The 21,147-nt window shown below is 39.3% G+C and overlaps 1 protein-coding gene across 1 annotated transcript in view; it reads right to left on the bottom strand.

Moving 5' to 3' along the window:
* Positions 1-21,147, bottom strand: part of Ryr3 (ryanodine receptor 3) — a 526,065-nt gene that overhangs the window by 355,831 nt on the left and 149,087 nt on the right. Inside the window, exon 2 of the mRNA XM_057780394.1 lies at positions 11,813-11,932. Within this exon, the coding sequence (XP_057636377.1) occupies positions 11,813-11,932 (120 nt within the window). The remainder of the gene's footprint in view (positions 1-11,812; positions 11,933-21,147) is intronic.

Below are 21,147 nucleotides of genomic sequence, written 5' to 3'. Positions count from 1 at the left end.
TTTTTATACTCAACATCTTCAGGGAGCTGTGAACCCTGGTGGGGTTCTGGGTCTCAGGCAATGGTGGAGAATTACTAATAGAATGCCAATAACATAACACACTCTGGATGAGCATTTGAAATGAACTCTTCAAAGATGGTGGCAACAACCACAGCTGGAGGGAACACATCTCTTTATAGATAAAAGGTAGCCAGGAGACTTCCATATGGACTTGCATTTTCTCACAAAGGTACAGATCTGTACACAGGCTCCATGTATAAGAGGTGCTACGAGGTCAAAGGCTTAAATATGGTATTGCCAGAATGACTGGAAAGTGAAGAGAGAATTCCAGATAAGACAGAAGCACCACAGACTACCCTCAGGGATTTGGCCATTAGTACAGGTTCATATTGTAAGTATGCAAAGGAAAAAATAGCTGGAATGTTAAGTATGAACACAGGCTCATGCACATACCCAGATCTAGGGTGTCAAAATTTGTTCTTTAAGTTTTGCTCTTTAGAGAGTTTTTAAAAAAAAAACATTATTGTATTTTCATTAAAATCCAGAAAAATTATACTTATAGTCTAAGGAGTATAAAAGAAAAATTAAAATACACCAAGGCAGTACAAGATTAAATAGGAGATTCATTAATAATTTAACTGCCTTTTAAAACAAGACATAATCTTCATGGGGAAGATAATATAAAGCAGAGTAATTACAAAACTACAATATCCAGGGTACAGTAATTTTTAAAAAGACTAAAAGAAATAGAAAGTATGAGAAGTAGAATGCTGAAGCAGTAAAGTATGAGGGTAGAATGCTGAAGCAGTAAAGTATGAGGTCAGCCTGTACTACACGGTAAACAGAGAGAGAGAGAGAGGAGAGAGAGAGAGAGAGAGAGAGAGAGAGAGAGAGAGAGAGAGAGAGAGAACTGAACAAGAGATGAGAAAATTCAGACAAACATCAGAAAGAGTTACTAAACTAATATTCAAAGGCTTTAAATAATTATTATAAGAGTAAATTGGGAATGGTAAGTGAATGATGAATCTCAGAAGAACATACAGAACTTTAAAATAACATTTTAAAATGAGGGGTAGAGTGATGAATCAGCAATGAGGAGCACTGACAGATCTTCCAAAGGACCTGAGTTTGATTCCCAGCACCCACAAAGTGCCTCACAACCATCTGTAACTCCAGTTACAGGGGATCTGATGCCTTCTTCTGGCCCTGCAGGGGGAAAAACCCAGACACATAAAATAAAGGAAATATCAAAAATTTTAATTTAAAATGAAATTATCTAAAAATTTCTTAAAGGCATAATATTTACAATGAGAAGACAACTAAGAATTATAAAATAAGCCAATAGGAAATATTCAGACTAAAACATAGGTTAACATAGGTAAAGGATTAACAGATGGACAAAGAGTGTGAATCAAGAAATACAACAACCTGACTTGTAGGTCACTGATTTCAGAACGAGAGGCACGAGTATGAGAAGAAGTATCAAAGCCAAAATGGCCCCTGCTCCAAAGCCGACGAAATTAAACAACCGAGAGAACCATGAAATCCAGAAAACGTTGAGCGGGATAAATCCGGTGAAAACCATCCTCAAACACATCTTTCAAATTGCTAAAGGAAAAAAAATCAAAGTAAAGAAAGATAGTGAAATCTTCTAGAGAACAAGACTTATTAGACATAGAAGAATGGTATTAAAAACGACAGCAAACTTCTCGTCAGGAGCAGCAGAGAACAGAGGACCATGAACGATTATCTATAAAGCACTGGAAGAAAATAAAGTGAAGCCAGGACTTTATATCCCCAGAAAACAACCCTTAAAAGTAAGGACAAAACGAAGAGCTTTTCCGTGGAACACAATGTGGGCGACTTTGTTTTCAGCCAACTGCAGCATGAGAAATACAGAAAGATTCCTTCAAACTCAAGAAAATGCTGCCAAATAGAAGTCTAGACCCAGAGAAAAGGATGAAAAGCACTGAAAATGTAATTATGCTGATATAAAGACTCTCTCTTTTATTGCTTCTTTAAAAGACAACTGTCTATAATAAGAATATAGGATATGACATCTTATCACGTGTGGAAATAACATAACTAGCAACAGCTCAAAGGACTTTTTTCAGAGAATGCAGTACTGACAGAAGGGAGACTATGACTAATTAAGGATTTATAGTTTAGTTCTTAAAAGAACTACTCAAAACTTATACATAAAGATATAGAACTAAGAAGATATCATACACCTACAATCCTAACACTCTGATACAGAAAGCACTGGAGCTCTGCTTATTACAATAAATGTAAATAGACTGACATGCTATTAAAACAATAAAGATTTTTTTAAATGACTGTTTAAAAGGATACATTTTAAATACTATCACATAAAGACAGAAGCATGGTGGAAACAAAGTAAGGGAAAATGAAAATGCTAATTGTAAAAACAAAAATGCTTTTAACTATATTGATTTCAATCAAAGTACTAAATGATCAAGGATAAATATGACTATTTGGTAAGAAAATTCACCAATAAACATGCAAAAATTCCATATATATATGAACTCTAATAGCTATAATAAAAGAGGCAGAACTTCTGAAAGGAGACAAAAATCACTAATTTCGGTTTTCACAGTGCTTTGCAGTAATTTAAGAACAAGATGATCAAATTCAGTATTGATATGCCATTATTTAAACAAAGGGTGAATCAACTTGGCATTCATAGCACACTTTGTCCAACAGCTTCAGAATACAGTTGGGTAAGTGCCCATGGGAGAGTCACCAAAACAGACAATATATTGAGCTAAAATGAGTCCTAATAAAATGCAAAGATTGAACATCTACATAATAAATTTTCCAAGTACAATGGGATGAGGAAACAGTATCAATTAAAACCCATACCCCACCAATTCATTTTACTCTTTAAAAATGTCTTCTCTTTGAAATTCTGGTAGAATTCTGTGCTGAAATCATCTGGTCTTAAGATATTTTTGCTTGTTTGTTTGGGAGAGTTGTATTGACTGTTTCTATTTCCTTAGGGATTATAGGTCTATTTAAATTATCTGGTCTTGATTTAATTTTGGTAAGTGGTATCTCTCCAGAAAACTGTCCATTTCTTTCATATTTCCAGTTTTGTGGAGTACAGCCTTTGAAGAATGTCCTAATGATTCTCTGCATTTTCTCAGTGTCTGTTGTTATTTCTCCTTTTTCATTTCTGATTTTGGTAAATTAAGTATTGTCTCTCTGCCTTTTGGGTTGTGTGGATAAGGGGTTGTCTATCCTGCTGATTTTGTTAAAGAACCAACTCTTGGAATAACAATACTCCTCAGATTGCTCCACATAATAGGAACATGGGCAAATTCTTTTTATGAGGCCACAGTTACCCTGATACAGAAACCATACAAAGATGCAACAAAGAAAGATAATTACAGACCAATCTCCTTCATAAATATTGATGAAAAATACTCAGTATAATACTGGCAAATCAAATCCAAGAACACATTAAAAAAAATCATTCACCATGATAGAAAAGGCTTCATCCCAGAGATGCAGGAATAGTTCAACATACAAAAATTTGTCAATGTAATCCACCATATAAACAAACTGAGAAGAAAAAACCCACATGATCATCTCAGTGAATGTTGAAACCGCCTTTGACAAAATCCAACACCCCTTTATGATAAAGGTCTTGAAGAGGTCAGGGATACAAGGCATATACCAAAACATAATAAAAGCATTATACAACAATACCCAAAAATGGAAAGACTCCCATGATCTTGGATAGGTAGGATTAACACAGTAAAAATGGCAATCCTACTAAAAGCAATCTACAGATTTAATGCAATCTGCATCAAAATCCCAATACAATTCTTCACAGATCTTGAAAGAACAATACCCACATTCATATGGGAAAAACAAAAAACCCAGATTAGCCAAAACAATTCTGTACAATAAAGGAATTTTCAGAGGTATCACCATCCCTGACTTCAAGCTCTACTACAGAGCTATAATAATAAAAATAGTTTTTTATCAGCATAAAATCAGACACATGGATTAATGGAATTGAATCAAAGACCCTAACATAAATCTACACATCTATTAACACCTGATTTTTGACAAAGAAGTAAAAAATATACAATAGAATAAAAGAAAGCATCTTCAACAAATGGTGCTGGCATAACTGGATTGCAACATATAAAAGAATGCAAATAGATCCATATCTACTGCCCTGCACAATACTCAAGTTCAGGTGGATCAAAGACCTCAACATAAACCCAGTTACACTAAATCCGACAGAAGAGAAAGTGGGAAGTATCTCTGAACACATTAGCGCAGAAGACAACTTCCTGAATATAACATTGGTAGCACAGATACTAAAATAGAAATTAGTACCTCCTGAAACTGAAAAGCTTCTATAAGGCAAAGGACACTGTCAATAAGACATATCAGCATCCTACAGTATAAGAAAAGATCTTCACTAACCTCTCATCTGAGAGAGGGTTGATCTCCAAAATACACAAAGAACTCAAGAAGCTAGACATCAAAATACCAAATAATTCTATTTTTTAAAACAGTGGTACAGATTTGAACAGAGAATTCTCAGCAAAAAGAATCTCAAATGGCCATAATACATTTAAAGAATTGTTCAACATCCTTAGCTATCAGGAACATTCAAATCAAAATGACACTGAGATACCATCATATACCTGTCAGAATGGCTTTAAAGTTAAAAAACACTAATGAAGTCTGTATCTGTATATCTCCCTATTTAAAGAGCCTATATGAAAAAAATATGATATTTGTCTTTTTTATAAGATATTTTTTACTAATTTTTATTGAGCTCTATATTTGTCTTTTTAAAGCACTTAACATAATCTCTTTTTCCCTAGAGATGTCACAGCTTCAACTTTCCTCACCGAAGGATAAAATTCTATTGTGTATATGTACCACATTTTCTTTATTCACCCATCAGTTGATAGACATTGGAACTAGTTCCATTTCTTTGTGATCTCAGACAGTACAGCAATAAACATGGAAGTCCAATTATCTCTATGGTGAAACTTAAGAGTCCTGTGTATATATGTCCAGGATGGTGTATCTGAGTCATATGTCAGCTGTATTCTTAGTAATTTTAGGAACCTCTACACTGACTTTGTACCAGCAGTACATAAAGATCCCTTTCCACGAGACACTTACAGCTAAAAATTGAGGAGGCAGGGGCAGAAAGAAGTGGTCATTTGCCCCAGCCCAAGAGCTAGTAAGCAGTGAACTAGATAGAATTGCCAGCCGAGATCATTTGGCTCTAGAACTATGTTCACTTACCAGTGTAGAAGTTCCTTTTGTTTGTGTGTTGCTTTCATTGGTTAATGAATAAAGAAACTGCCTTGGCCTAGTTGAGAGGGTGGAACTTAGGTAGGTGGAGAAAACAGAACTGAATGATGGAAGGAAGAAGGGCAGAGTCAGGGAAACCATGGATCCTCCAACTGAGATGGATGCTGGTTAGAATCTCTGGTAAGCCACTGCCACGTGGCAATACACAGATTAATGGAGATGGATTAAACTAATATGTAAGGGCTAGCCAATAAGAAGTTAGAGCTAATGGCCAAGCAGTGTTTTAATTAATACAGTTTCTGTGTGGTTATTTCAGGTGTAAGCTAGCCAGGCAGCCGGGACAAACAAGGGGCCCTCTCCTTATAACAACTTACCATGATGCTTGGTGAAATCCTTGCTTTCTGAGCTTATAGACTGGTGGAAAACAGATGACAGAACAAGTAGACTAGAAAACTCAATGTGGTAGATGTTTGGAGCTCCCCCTCACTCACATACACATGCACATCTCACCATGTCTATGTCTGTATCCTAATACAGAGACACCTAACATTTTCTTTATTTCCCTTTCTAGGCTTCACTTGAAGAAAATACACCATCATTTCATTTGCACTGAAAAAGTTATCAATAAAAAATTTTAACATTGTTTCATGTGCTTTTCCACAGTCTTTGCACATTAACAGGTCCTTCTTTATTGAGCAAACATACATGTTTCTAACTTTGGAATGCCAAAAATTCATAGGGCAGATGTAGAATGGCTGTAGGGGGGTATGGATGTGTGCCCAGGTATTCCTGACATCTGGCTACAATGAGCAGCGATGCAGGTTCTTCTTTATACTTAGGTAACTTGGATCTTGATACTCTTTATTTTTTTAATACTATAGAAATTAGACAATGATTTAAATTTAGAAATTTAGGATGAATAATCTTTAGAAAGTCACTGAACTCCATTTAAATTCATATACTTGCTTTCCTTTGGTGAAACAATGATTTGCAGAGTTGTAAAGATTAAGCAGCTGACATCACTTCAGTAAGTGGGATCATTTGCGCACAGGATGCCTGATTACTATTAGAAAAAATCAAAATCTCCACTCATGAGGCACTTAAGATTACATGACAAGGGAGTTTTATGAAAATACATATACTCATTTAATGTTTCATAAACTCTTAAGGCCACTGAGAATATTACAGAAACATAAGTAATAATTCAAAGACAGTATACAGCTTCAGGCTGCACCTCTGACTACAGATTTTTCATAATTTATTTCTTAGCAGTAAATAGAAAAAATCTTTCAAAGCTAATGATTAGTAAAATGACAGAAAACAATGTTAACTTTGGTTGAGCATTGTATCTTAGTTTGCATCATCTACATAATAATCTCTGCCCAACAGCTTGGTTTTTGGGTCTTGAGAGTATATACAACTTTTCAGGAATGACTGCATTCTTTTCTGTTTTGTTCTGTTCCATTCCATTCTGTTTTATTTTTACCTCCATAAACAAGAAGTAAAAACAATACCAATAATCAAAATTATCAACATTTTTTATTTAAAAATTAGATGCTAATGGTAAGTTTTCATTTAAACTTATTGTAGTCAGTCAGGTGATGAGTACTTGTCTACCAAGCAAGTGGAAGCTCTCTTTTTTATATCAAAAGCCCAAGTTATCAAGAGACATGCTATTGAATTCTGAGAGTGCATTGTTAAATTACTTCAATACCACTAATTTTAGTTTTCTAACCAAAAAAATCAGTAAAATAAAGGTTCCCACATTTGGAACAAAGGTTCCCTTTTTGATAGTATTTTATTAAGGCTTGTACAATCTTGGAGAAGGTTGCTGGAGAGGTATTAAAAGAATTAAGAGTCTAGACAAATCTGAAAAGAGGATAGTATTTGTATAATTGTTGCCAGTGAATTGCTGTGGGGAATCTATTCTCATTCATTTGACCCCGAGGTAACCTCTAGTTATGCTCCTGCGGCAATCTGATAAAACTGGTGTGCCAGGGGAACTCCTTTTATGGAAGTGATCCCAATGGACAGACTGCATCTGGACTGTGAAGATGATCAAGATCTTATGGGAGGCCCTATCTTTGTAATTTCTCAGGTGTAGGGACTCTTGCTAGCGTTGTCTATTATGTGTGTGGAATTGCTACAAGATATATTGGCTCCTTTGATGGATCAGGCTTTAAACCACTGTAGCTCTCTCCTGCCATAGACCTCCTCTCTTGCATCCTGAAAAGTCACCCAGGGTGTGTTATGCTATCCCTTGAACTGCATTGCTACAAGGGTATCTACAGAAGAGTAGTGACTGACACTTCCAAGATGGCAGGCTGCGATTCTGGTCCTATGTCCTTCTAAGAAAAGAGTCAAAGTGTCTTATAAGATTGAATGTTAAGCAGTATCAAAGACTGTTCCTCAAGAGCCCTATGGAACCAATCTGATACAATATGACACGAAGGATTAGAAAAAAAAAAGTCACTAAAATCCTAGTGCCAAAGAAAGCAAACTTTACTTTAAAATCACAGTAAATAAAACATTTGGTATTATTGAGAAAATAAAAAGCAAACATTTCCTTTTCTTTTTTCCTGGTTTCTGCTTATGGTTCTGAGTCACCCCTACAAGCAAGTTCCCTTGAATTCCTGGGCCTATGCTTATTTGAAAGGGCAGCCAAGTGGCTATGCTTCTATCTGCCAAGACCAGCAGAGCCCATCACAGCAATGGCACGCAGGCATCAGCCACAAAAGCTCTCCTGGATGTTAGGTGAGTCTCACATCTGCATTATGTGCTGAGAGCTTCACACTTTTGTTCCTTCTTTCCCTACCCTCTCACTCTTTGCTTCTACAAGTTCTCTTGTTTTTCAGAACTCACACACTGAGACTATCTTTTGAATCGCCTATCTCAGTTCTCTCTCTGAAGTGTTTCTTTCCCCCGGAGTTCATCTCAGTTTTATCCCTCTGAGTGTCAACTGGCTCAAAATATCCTGGGCTAGCAATCCTCAAGGGCCCTGGCTGACTCGTAGGTAGCAGATGAGAATTGTGTTTGATGTCTGCGCTTCATGCTCAGTGTCATTTTGGGGAGCACAGCCTCTCACCTCACTGCATGACCTACATTATCTTCCAAGAACTTTAAAACAGCAGAAGTGTTTGGGAAACAAGGTGGCGGGGATAAGAGGGCCAATTGAGTGCAAAGAAGAGGGAGAGGTGGACAGGAAGGTGTACATAGTCATATTTGATTTCAGGACAGAATGGAGTTCCTAGAAAACAGGGTCATCTCTCAGGTTGCTCTCCAGAATGGTGATAGGAAATTCTGAATGTCTACTCTATTTTTTCCATGAACTTGCCCTGTTTCTCCACACCCAGAAAAACTCAGTGAGTATTTCCCTCATATTCCCTCATGCTACAAACATAAGACACACAGTGATAGTGGAAATGTCACTGTAACAAGTGAGGTGTCCTCACAGGAAAACAGTTCCTATTCTTTATTCATGCCCCTAGATACTGTGAATTTTGAGCCCGAATAATTATTCTAGGAAGCTAAACCAATAAAACCACATATATGATTTAGAAACACCTGTGAAGATTACTTGACATTTGATAAGCGATTGAACTATTAAAGACAAATACATACAGTATGCACTGTGAGTACAGATGGGTATATGGCAGGGCAAGAGCTGGAGAAGGGTTTTGACAGGAGAGGTATGCACAATATGCTGTATCTTGATGATTCTTCAGTCATTATCTCAAATATAGAACAAAATCAAGACAAGAATAATCATTTATTCACATGGGAGCTAGGGAGGGTGTTTTCTTACCTCCAAATGCATTAATGAGTGATCTTGACAGTTTTCTACCCAGAGGATACAAGCATTCTTGGGTCACAAAGTATGGTTTTCCCCACTTAGCTGACTTAGGTTTGACTATTTTAAATATCATCACATGTACAGAAGCAGAGAATTATGAAAATTCATAATTAAGTAAATTTTAGTCTAAGGCTTTAACTGATTTTATAAGTCCAGAAGCTAATCCACAATCTTTATTTCTGCCACACAAAATCAGGCTTTGTGCTTCCAAAAGGGGCAACAGTGCTGAGGTGAAATGTACCCTAACCCTCATGTTTAACCTCGGTCAAGAGCTGATCCTGGTGGAGCCCTTTGGGGAGGTTGAGGAGCCTTTAGAAGGTGGAGTCGTGCTAGATGAAGGACATTTCTGGGGCAGCTTTGGGGAGTCACAGCTTGGCCTTGGCTCTAGTTAGTGCTCGGCTTTGTGTTTATGGCTGAAGAGATGACCACTCAGCTTCCCGCTCCTGCTGCCACGCCAGTTGTTGCTGCATGCATCCCCACCATGACAGGCTCTCCCCCTGGAGCCTTAAGCCACAGACTCTTCCACAATTGCTTTCTGTCCTGGTATTTGTTATAGCAACAGAAAAGAAACTAATATAAATGCTATTCTTGGCATTGTTTCCAACTCCAGCTACTGTTCAATGAGTTAAGTACTGCATGTTTTGTGCATATTATTGCTCTTGAATTTCTGTGGTTCCTCTGAATTGTAGTTATTCTCATGCTATAGGTTAAGACACTTACCTCCAATTAAGCATCTTATTGAATATGAAGTCATAATAACAATGACTGTGTTATCATAGTAGACAGTGTAAGAATGAGGTACTGAACAAGTAGTAAACCATTTCAACTTGAGACCATCTTATAAGGTAAATAACAGTGAAACTCCTAGTAAACTGATGAGAAAACTCAACTCAGAGAGATCAGATTGGATTGACTAGTAAGTGGTGGAGACAGGATTCAAACTCTGTATCCCAATCACAGCCTGTTTGCAGAGCCATTGTCACATGCCCCGCCGTGGAAGAATTGCTCCTTCACTCATCAACACTCTTGGTACCACACCACATTGCATCCGGTTTGGAAGAAGGAAAATAAAACTGCAAAGTTGAGGGATTGGTCTGTGATCACGTGACAAGCTAATGATCGACAATTATTATCTTGCCTTCTATTCTGATAATCTTCACATTATTTGCAACTAGTGGGAATAAAAGAAAAACTCTAAGAACATAAGCAAATGTGAGAAAGTCTCAGGGAAATTGAGTTGAAGAACTTTGAAAGGATGAAAATCCCCTTTACCTCTTTTTTTTTTCTGCCATTTATCTTAATAGGTCTCTGCCCTGTAGATGCTGGCCAATGTCTGTCCTCAGAAAACAGCAACCGACATGTGGAGCTGGCAGAGCACTGATGTGAACAAGGAGCTCTGAGAGACAGACCCGTTAATCCTGTGTCCCCGGTCTTCCAGAATTTGGCCAAATTTCAAGTGTGCCTGTGTTGCGTATGTCCATGTGAAAAGGGGCAAGCTGGTAGGTGGGCAAACCATTTTTTTAAATTAAAAATAGATCCTGTGAGAAAAACTGATTTTAGGAGATATAACATCTGGTTGCATGTTAACTTAGCTAACTCACAGAACAGTCATTTAATCAAAAATATTTTTGCTTTTATTTTTCTGTGTTGAGGCAAGGGACTCATGAATGCCACCAGAGGACGGTTTGCAGGAATTGGTTCTGTCCTTCCCATCATGTGAGTCCTGGGAATTGAACTCGGGTTGTCAGGTCTAGTGGCAGGAACCTTTACTCCCTGACCCATCTAATCAAGTAGCGTGGTCATTTTCTAGCTGGAATGAACATCTGTAGTCAGTTAACTTTAAGTAAAGGTCATTGGCTATGTCTCACTCACGGCCCCTGAGGCTTCCCAGAGAAGAGCCTCTGCTGTTCCAGCCTGGAGGCTCACCAGACCCCAGGGTCCCATGGTCTGTGAACGATTTCTCTAAGCCAATCTCTAACTCCTCACCCATCTATCTGAGCTTCTTGCTTTATTGTTCTGGAGAACTCTGACCATACAGGTTTTGACAAGACTGAAACGTGCTTTAAAAATCCTGAGCACACAGGCATGGCTGGGACATGTTGCGGAAAAAACTCAGCTCAATAGACATGAGATTACATGTCTCCATGCAGGCAAGGTATCAGAGCAAATGGCCCTCACTACTGTTGGGTCACAGCAGGCAGCTGCAACAATCTCAATGCAATCAAAACGGTGCTAACTGTAAACCACAGGCTTAAACAGCCAAGAGTCCTTGTAGCTACAAAATGACAGCTCAGAGTACTGAACAGGGACCCAGATTTCTAAGAATTAACAATGTCCAAGACAGCAACCTAGAAGTACCAAGAGATCCCCAACCCAGGCAGCACTGGCAGCTCCAGGTTTCTCTGGTATTCTAGAGAACTCTGACAGATAAACGCACCTCCCCTCTCTTATTTTGTATCAGCTCTGGGATCTGATGTCAGTGCTTCCTGGGCTGACAGAGGCATATTTTACATCTGATCTTACCCTTGGAAAAACAAGTGCATCATCTCACATTTCTCCTTTGTCACCCTCTCCAAGAAATGCTTACCCTAGATGATTACATGGGAAGCCAGCAGAAGAAGGTATGGGACAGGCCCTTGATCTCACCTTGGCTTCTGAGGTGGGTTCCAAGAAGCACAGGCGATTCCCAAGTCCCTCAGCTGCCAGGCAGAACTTCCGCTGCTCCTTGTGGATGTTTGCTATGCACTGAAGTACCACTTCATCCTCCTGCCAGGAGAAGAGACACAGAGTGTGAGGGGTGGGGCAGCCTCCTACCCACCTAGAATACATCATCCCATTCCTGTGTAACATTTACATATAATTAGTTAAAGTGCATGTTTAAGTTTGAATCTATTACCCAAGATATGATACTATGTTAAAAAAAAAACAAAAAAACAATTGAAATCCAAAACACCTCTGGTACCAAGCATGTTGATTAGATAAAAGATACTTAACCTCATCATGGAATGGATGTGTTCTGTATGTGCACTTCACTTCTCACATGTACGATCTATATGAAGATATAACTTCAAGATCTGAGTGAATTTACAAATAAGTCAAAGACATCTTTTCAAAAGTGAAGGGCACAGTAGGATGTGGTTGAAGGGAACAGAAAATACAGAAGCAATCAGAGTGGGCAAGATGAGTGGAGAGAAAGTTCATGTCGGGTTGTCGAAGAGGTAGCATGTATGGTTAATAGGGAGTGAATAAATGAAGTTCACATGCTGAAGAAGAGAAATTAAAGATGGCGAAGGCCACAGAAAGTGAATTTTACACAGAAAATGAATTTTATAGGAAAAGAAGGTTGACAGAAGTCTGGAGATCCAAATAGGAAAGAGGACTTGAAATCCAAGCAGAAAAATGTGTCTGGATTCTCCAGCAGGACTTCCCCATATATAGCATTCACCAAAGCAACCCTCCTGAAATTCCAGAGATTAATATGGCACTGTTCTTGCCAATGGTTGTGCAATGGATGCATACCTCTATTGACAATAATATAACATTTCATGCAGAACTCTCCCTCTGGTTGAAACATTTTCCTTTCCCATTTTCATCTCTGCTCTTCCATCTGGCAGTTATGGTCTCTCTCCCATATATTTCTCTTGACTTTGGATTTCCAACGTCAGAAAGATTTTTAGCTGTAGCCAAACTAGAAGCCAGCAGAAAGTAGTGGTGTGGGAGGCCCTTCTGTCTATGTGTTGCTTTTATTGGCTAATGAATAAAGAAACTGACTTGGCCTGATAGGGTAAAACAGAGCTATGCAGGAAAGACTGAACTGAATGCTGGGAGAAAGGAGGAGGAGTCAGAGAGAAGCCATGGAGCCTCCATTGAAGACAGACATGCAGAGACACTGACCTTGTGGTGATGCACAGATTAATGGAGGTGGGTTAAATTAAGATGTAAGAGTTAGTTGATAAGCAGCTAGAGATAATGGGCCAAGGAGTGATTTAATTAATACAGTTTCTGTGTTGTTATTTCGATTCTGGGTGGCTGGGATGAACAAGGAGCCCCCTCCAACAGAGTAGAGCATCCATTTTGCCGTTAGCTCCTTTATCTTTGTCTTTCCCTCCAGTCTCCTAGGTCTTAGTTTCTCTTAGAGAGTTGGAAAGACACATTAGATCAAGGTGAACTTTTTTTACTCTGAGTCCATACTATGCAAGTTAACTAAAAAAAGAAGTCTTCCCCCGAGGAATGCGAACGCGGTCACTAGTAGCAGATGTCTAGAGGTGGTAACCTGAGACAGGTGAAGGGCTATAGGGCAGGGTGAATAGGCACAAGCTGGAGGTGAATGCGGAGGAGACTCGGAAAGAAGAGAGTTATATTGCATCACTGAAATGTTACTGTCTATTATCAAATTGAGTCTGTCATCAATTTATGACACTGAACAGTGAAGTCAGACTTTATGATCTTCATTTTTACTGAGTGGAAAGAAAAACACTTCAGAATATCACTGCTATTTAAATATGGGCTCAGTGAAATCTCTAGAGAGAATGAAAATTTCCCCTAGGTGGTTTTTCCCTCTAGACTGTATATAAGCCAGAAGTGGTATGATCTTTCTGAAGGACACTGGCAGCAGGGGAATGGACTCAGTTGTCAAAATGACTAAGAGGTTACTTGCATTGGGAAGAAGGGGTCATAGAAGTTAAATGCTCTGTAATATAGGAGATGGTCTTCCAAGTGCCTAATGCTTTCATGAGAAATGCTAATTACAGCCTGCACTGAAAACACAGTTAACTATCTCCTATCTACACACATTTCACTGGCACAAAACAAACAACCCCCAAATAGGTATTTGAAAAAAAAGTAGGAAAGTGGTCATAGAGCAGATTTTCCATAAGCAGTACAATTAGGCAAATCTACTCTTTCAATCTTGGTCATCAGGGGCTTCTTTACAATACCCCATTTTCCATTCCTTTCCACTCTAATGTATATAAATTCCTGTAATTTGACCTTGTTCTGGTTGTTTTAGGTTCTTGATCCTCTGAAATTTTTCCTCCTACATACATGGCCACACATTCTTATAACACAGGATGCCAAGAAAGTAATGGATTAAACAAATCCAACCTGAACAACTATTTGGTTAAACACCCAGTTGCTGAAAAAGCAGTCTTACACCAAACCATGCCCAGGCGGGCAGTGTGGGTGACTTGCAGATGCGTGTGGGACTTCCAGCCCCCGTCATACTTCGCTCCTTTCCATTCTGTCTAGAGCCATATGCTCAGTGCTGACCTGGCTGTAGCCAACAGCTGGCGCGGCTGCCTGCACCTGCTTTTGAAACTCCACGCACCAGCTCTTATCTGCAAAGACTATCTGGAGGCATCAAGTGCTCGGTGCTCAAACTTTTGCACCGAATTCCATTTTGAGCAATGGTATGAGCCACTTCTTTTACTAATAAAACACAGATCAGAAATCTCTCCGGTCTCCAGCCTTTCCTAATTTATCCAGTTCCTGCACTAGTCTGTACTCTCCCTCCACTAACTTGTCTCTCTTTCATTGTTGTGTTGTTCTTCCTCGCATCCAAATACCATCCAAGGATATCATTTATAAAGAAATCCCCCTGCTTAGAGACTGCACACTTCTGCACATCTTGCTTCTAGCACCCCAGAAGCTTGTATTCTTCCCACACCCCTGATGCCAACTTCAGACCATTGCTCTCCTACTCATGCGCAAAGTCCTTTCCACTTGGGGGAACATGACTGCCACCCTCTAAAGCATCTTTGGCAACCTGCCGGCATCCTCGTCACTTCTCCCATCATTTATCTGGCTTTTAAGGACAATCAGAAAGCCCAGCAAAGTTATTTGCATGAGTTCAGCATGCAGTTATTGACTCCCTTCCAATGACAAAGCATTCTGCTAGGCTACTCTGAAGATACAAAGTTTTACGAGGCAAGATCCATTAATGCTGTAATAATGGAACTGAGGGTGGAAGGTCAGCATGCGGGATTTTCCTGCTTCACTTTAGCTGTCATCCCAAGTCACTTTAAAGTTTACGTGCATAATGAGTCTGAAGTGACACGGGGACCTAATTATTTCTCCTGCGCTTTAGACAGACACTATCATAAACTTTTCTGGCCACAGTTGAGAACGATCCACTTATCAAATCCAAAGCTAGAAAATTCCATTCTGAGAACCCAATCTTCTCTCCCTTCGTTGGTTTGTTTTGTGTTTACTTTCTCATTCTCTTCCTTCCAAGTCTTGCTCAACTTGATCAAGTCTGTAAGTTTCTAGAAAACACCCCCAGCCAGTAATTTCATCTACCTCAGGAAAGAGAATTTTTTAACAGAAAAATAACTCAGGTTATGTGTCAGTATAAATTTATAGGATTTCCTAGTAACGTATTTTCAACTTTGATTTCACTGGAACAAAACTATAAATTATTCCTCTTTAAATGAGGGATAGGAATCAAAACAGATACCATTCAGGCAGGAACAAATAATCACACCTATTATTTCCAAGAAAGAAAAACAAAAAAGAGAGGAGCAAGTGCTTTTGGGGTCATCAGCAATGGTGGAGTAAGACAATAAGAGCTTTATCACCCACACACTGTCCGTGTGAGAGCTGTGACTCACATGTCCCCAGGACACAGAATCTTTAGGACCATGAGAATGGTCCCTGTCTTCTATCAAACAAGTCCAACTCTGGTTCTTTTAGTTCCCCACATGTGAGCTCTAGCTTCACCTCTCCCTCATTCCAACTGCCTCATCTTCCAGACAAATCAAGCCCAGAGAGTTTTTAAGATATTATTGTCAAATGCTATCCATTCTCATATTTCTCTCCATTCTGGCTATTCTGCCTTTCTTCCAGGAACTTCCCATCTCTATATCCTCTTGCCTCTCTCCTAAAGACAAGGGTTGAACACAGAGTGGGGCCTGTTATCATTTTCCTTTGAATTTCTCAACCACCACCAAGCTTTCAGCTTTACTCCTAAGAATGTGCTATGTGACTTATGTCTTCACCGTGTGGTGACATTTTTGTCACCACCACCATAGTCCAGGGACTATTGTAGAAGAGGGGGCATAAAAATTGTAAGACCTAGTGCTTTGGGAGAGCCAGAGAAAGACAGACTCTTCATGACCTGATATGATTTCAATACTCATGAACTCACAGAAGCTGTAGCTGCCTGAACAAGAACCACGCAAAATCAACCCACTCAACATCCCAGCATGGAATAAGAAGGGGTTCATGAGCCCCTATCCCTAACTGAGGAGTTATGGACAGTTGGTGGGTGACTTCTAGAGTATGGGAGTCAGTTTTCTAGAAGGGTGTGGCCCATAGTCAGTTAACCATAGTCCAGTAGATAACCCTACACTCAGGAGTATAAGAGCAAACACAAATTCGACTCAGTGTTTTTTTTTTTTTTTTAAAAAAGGATACAAAGTGGGTGAATCTGGGGGAAGGGGAGTACTGAAGATGTTAAAAATACATTGTATTCTCACAGAATGAATAGAAGTATTTTCTAAAAGAGAAACATGTAGCACATTGGTAACTCTCAGTTTAATCCTAAGTAGCAAAGAGAAAATGACAAAAGGGTACCCAAAAGTCAATGTTATCAATTATATAGTTTATAATAGAGACTATGCACTATGAGATTATAGTTCCGTCATTTGTTTGTATGTTTTGCATTTGATAAACAGGTCAATAACAGAGAGGTAAAATGAGTTGCCTAGTGCTACATTTTGTAAATGGCAGACTCAAACTTTAAAAGAGTCACCCTAGTGTGATGCCAAACTGGATCTTGGCCACCAGAGACTGACCTTAGCAATACATCTGAGTTCATGCTTATCTATCTCTAAGTATTGCAATGATGGAACTGATAAAAATAGAAAGATTTCAGTCCTTTAATACAGTCAAACAACGGTCAATAAAATCAGAGTACATGTGCCAGAGAGCTCGAAGCCAATAAAAAAAGTCCCTATGTCCAATGATTACAGCTCTGGAAACAGTGACCATCAGCCTCAAACCTTCATTAAAGGTAAACATGATGAGCGTCCAGGGTGTATTATATGTCAGCATCCCTTCACGCTATGAAGCTCACATGCACCAGCTATTCTCGTCACGCTCAGCTGGTGGTAGTGTTGAGTGACTGTCCCAGCACAAGGACAATCTCTAGAGCTCACATCATCACCGGTCTTCTATGACAAGGTAATCACCTCTCCAAACTCTCAGAACTTGAAAGTGATGGGGCTTAGTTGTACTATCTCCACAGCTTCTCTCTTGCCTCCCAGTTTGAAGCTCAAGGGTGGAGACAATAGATTGTCACATTTGCCATCTAGGGGCTGATGGCAGGCACTTAGGTTACCTTTCCCTCTGGGTCACTGTGAAAGAATGTTCTGGGATGAAACAAAATGGCTGGCAGCCCTCTTTCAGGTAGCTCATCAGATGGCTGTTGACAGCCCTATAGTTAGATGTGTGCATCACTAGGACTGAGAGGCTTGTGAGCAGTGACATGTGAGATGGAGCATGGGCCAGCAGATCTCATGATTCACATCTAAGGGCAGCTAACACCGCAAAGACAAATTCATGACATTGGTTGCCTTGGAAGGGAAGGTGTGCCCTACCCAGTTTTCTTCAACATCGAGCTTTGTTTTACAGACTGATGATGTTACTGCTACCAGTTAAGTTCATGCACAGACATGTGTGAAACCATGCAGAGCTTTACCAATATTATCTCTTCAATGAGAACTAAGTAGCGGTTTTGGAACTAGACCATCCATGGGTTGTCCTACAGGGACTAACGGGCAGGTTCTTCTGTGTTCTATTTGCCTCATTTCATTCTAATATCTTTGGCAAAGAACCACTCGTATGCCTGCGAATTCACAGTGCCTAACAGGTACCTGGCACTACACAGAAAAGCACAAACATTGTAAAGTCAATAAGAAAACTGTGTGCTCTGGAATAACTGGCCATGTTTATGCCATATTTTATGCATAATTTTGCTTAACAAAGATCCCTCTTAAAAGTTTTAAGATACTGTTTTCTCCCATAGTAGACTGGTGAAACTTTCAGTTTTTCTTAAGACCTCTTTACAAGTTCTGAAGCAGACATTGTAGATTGGAGAGGGATAACCAGTTCAGTGTTCCACTCTCCAAGGCTAAGAGACAGCATTTACAATACTCCCAGTGGCAGCATTGGAGAGCTTGCCATTGCTCTGTCTGTTTTGGTTTTGGTTTTAGTACCCCTTTGGTACTGATTTAATGTTTTAGAATCTGTTCGAAGTTGGGGATGACTACCCATCTCTGACTCCTTACTACTCCTGGACTGCTGCAAACTACAATAAAAATGCAAATTTCGGATGACAGCAGACAACATTGATGCAGTTTCTCTCTTTAATACTTTGCTCATATGGCTTAGACAACACCCATTATTTCTTCCTTCTATCCAAGGGCTGCTCCTTCTAGTCTCTTTGATAAGCTTCTCAATATTCTCTTCTCCAATTCTAAAGTAGTGCTTCAAAAACTCGTTCAAGGAGTGCTTTTCTTTCTATGAAGTCTCCTTCTTGGTAATAATCCGTTGAGTCCATATAATGTTACAGGTAACATTATGTATGTTTTCAGGGCTGAATGCCACTGAACAGCCATTGGTGTGCTCTTCTTTGGGGAGGATCACCGCTCCTGCTCCCAGCTTTAACCAGTTTCTTGTAGTTCTTTGTGTAAGGTTGAGACCTTGGGAGCCTTTTCTCATCTAGGTTGGTGTGTTTGTTGGTATTCTCTTTACTTTTTTCTTATTGTGACTCTTCTCCTTCACCAGGTCGCATGGAGGTATCTGTTAGTCTCACAGTTTATCCTGCAATCAACATTGAAAACTGGAATAGTTCTTTATCTCTCAGTCAAAACGCAAGAGATTAATAACCACATCTATTACCCAAACATACTACTTTGACTTCTTTTTTGGTTTTCTTGCTTTAGACACACTATCCACAGGGAAAAACAAATAGGATAAATCTATTATATCATAGCAAGTCACAACATAGACTGTTTAACTTCAGAGGTAGTGAAGGCCAATGGCATAAAGCCATGACAGAAAAATTTTGGCCTCTGGATCTAACATTTCCTGACATTAGTCTTTTAAAGAGGTGTGGAGAGGCCACCTTAACTTCATGGGTTCATATCATAAATGCATGTCCACACTTTGTTTCATGCTAAGCACTGTGATCAGTGACTTTGTAGGCAGAAAAGTATCCAGCTCTGTACTGTGTCACTATCCAGGGACACTGATAAAACTGTAATGTAATGACAGATGCCCTTGTATGTTATTAGAGCTACTTATTCAGTTGGTTTCCTTAAGTGTTATCATTGGCTCCACGCTGAAGGACACACAGTGTTTTTTCTTGGTCATATGGTTTCTTCATAACACCCACCTTCTAAGAGATCTTCTAGCAGTACATATGCTATGGGGAATGGGCTGCTGTGCATCTACTTTTATTTCTAGGAAATAATGCAGTTACTGAGATTCTTTCTGTTTATGGTGCTTCAAGGTACTTTCTGATACTATTCTGATACTCTGCTATTTGATAAAAAAAGACTAATGAGCCAGGTAGTGGTAGTGCACACCTTTAATCCTAGCACTTGGAAAAAAGAGGCAAGCGGATCTCTGTGAGTTCAAGACCAGAGTTCCAGGACAGGCTCCAAAACTACAGAAAAACTCTGTTCCAAAAAAAAAAAAAAAAAAAAAAGCCCACCAAAACAAACAAACAAACAGGTCAATGAAATCATAATCTCCAATTGTGGGGCATTGTGAATTCTCTGTGCATAATTTCACTAATCTATAGCCAGATTTAAAATTTGAAAGCAAGGACAAAGCATTCAGAGCTTTCCATACAAAATCTATGAGCTGTGGATCACTGGCCTTTTCCAAAAGGATACCTGATGACTAGCAGATGGCAATGAAATTTGTGGGCTGACGTTCAGATGGCTAAAACTTTGAAAACAGGTTGGTGGCAGGAAGGACTTGTTTTCATTATTTAATGATACACGAAATCCTGTGAATTACCTTGTCCAGTATAAGTGTCTTTAAAAATCACCCACTTCTTCCAGTTATATTCAGATATAAGGCATGTATGCCTTCCAGAAATATTTATACCAGTTGTAAGGTATCAGACTCTGTTTTGTGGTCAGAGACTTGGCAGCAAACGTGACAGCACGGTGCCCACTCTTGGAGAACTGACATTCTAAGAGGATAAATACCACACACATTGGCCAAAACAGGCTTTGGGTGGCAGTAGTTTGAAGAGATGGTGACTCATTTGGGATACAGAGGCACTGAAGTAAGTCAGAGACAGGAGCACAGGGACACTGGATCTACTGCTCTCCTATACCTCCTCTGCCCCAGGCGGAGCCACCGTGAGTGCATGTTTCTCTTAAGAACTTACACCTCGATGCTGCATGGTAGATTTTGTTTTTAAATCTGCCCTTTCCAGATACTTTATGCTCAGAGGGGATTACAGCCTGTTCATCACCATCTTGGTTTCTCATATGCCAAATACCTGGCCTGTGGGAAACATGAATAAAAATAATGGTTATGAGAAATAGTAGATCAGAATGGTGGGTCAAATCTGGGTAAAAAGCTGTAGATTAAGAAATCCAAAAAAAAAAAAAAAATACCCCAAAGCAGGAACTACTATTAAATTCCATTCAGAATTACAAAACACATGTCATGAAGAAACCAAAGACCCACCTAAATGAGTAAAAGCCCATCTCTCCTGATAGGATTTCTCCTTAAACCAAAAGCAGGGCTCAGTGTTTGATTTCTAGGTTCTAGGCTGAAGTTCAGAGTTGAGGGCCATGCGAGAACTTCCTGGCATGAAGCCTGCACATCAGCAGTCTCCTTAGATCACACACGGGGAGCCAAAAGCAAGTCCAGAGGGACGGACCAGCAAGAAGCTCGAATGTAATGAGTCCCTTCCAAGCATTATTTCCAACATTTTTCATTTTTCAAATCCTAAA

Source organism: Chionomys nivalis, chromosome 9 (assembly GCF_950005125.1).
Source record: "Chionomys nivalis chromosome 9, mChiNiv1.1, whole genome shotgun sequence".
In the NCBI taxonomy this organism is placed as follows: Eukaryota; Metazoa; Chordata; class Mammalia; order Rodentia; family Cricetidae; genus Chionomys; species Chionomys nivalis.
The sequence above is the reverse complement of the archived record's forward strand: the minus strand, read 5'-3'. Positions and strand labels throughout refer to the sequence as shown.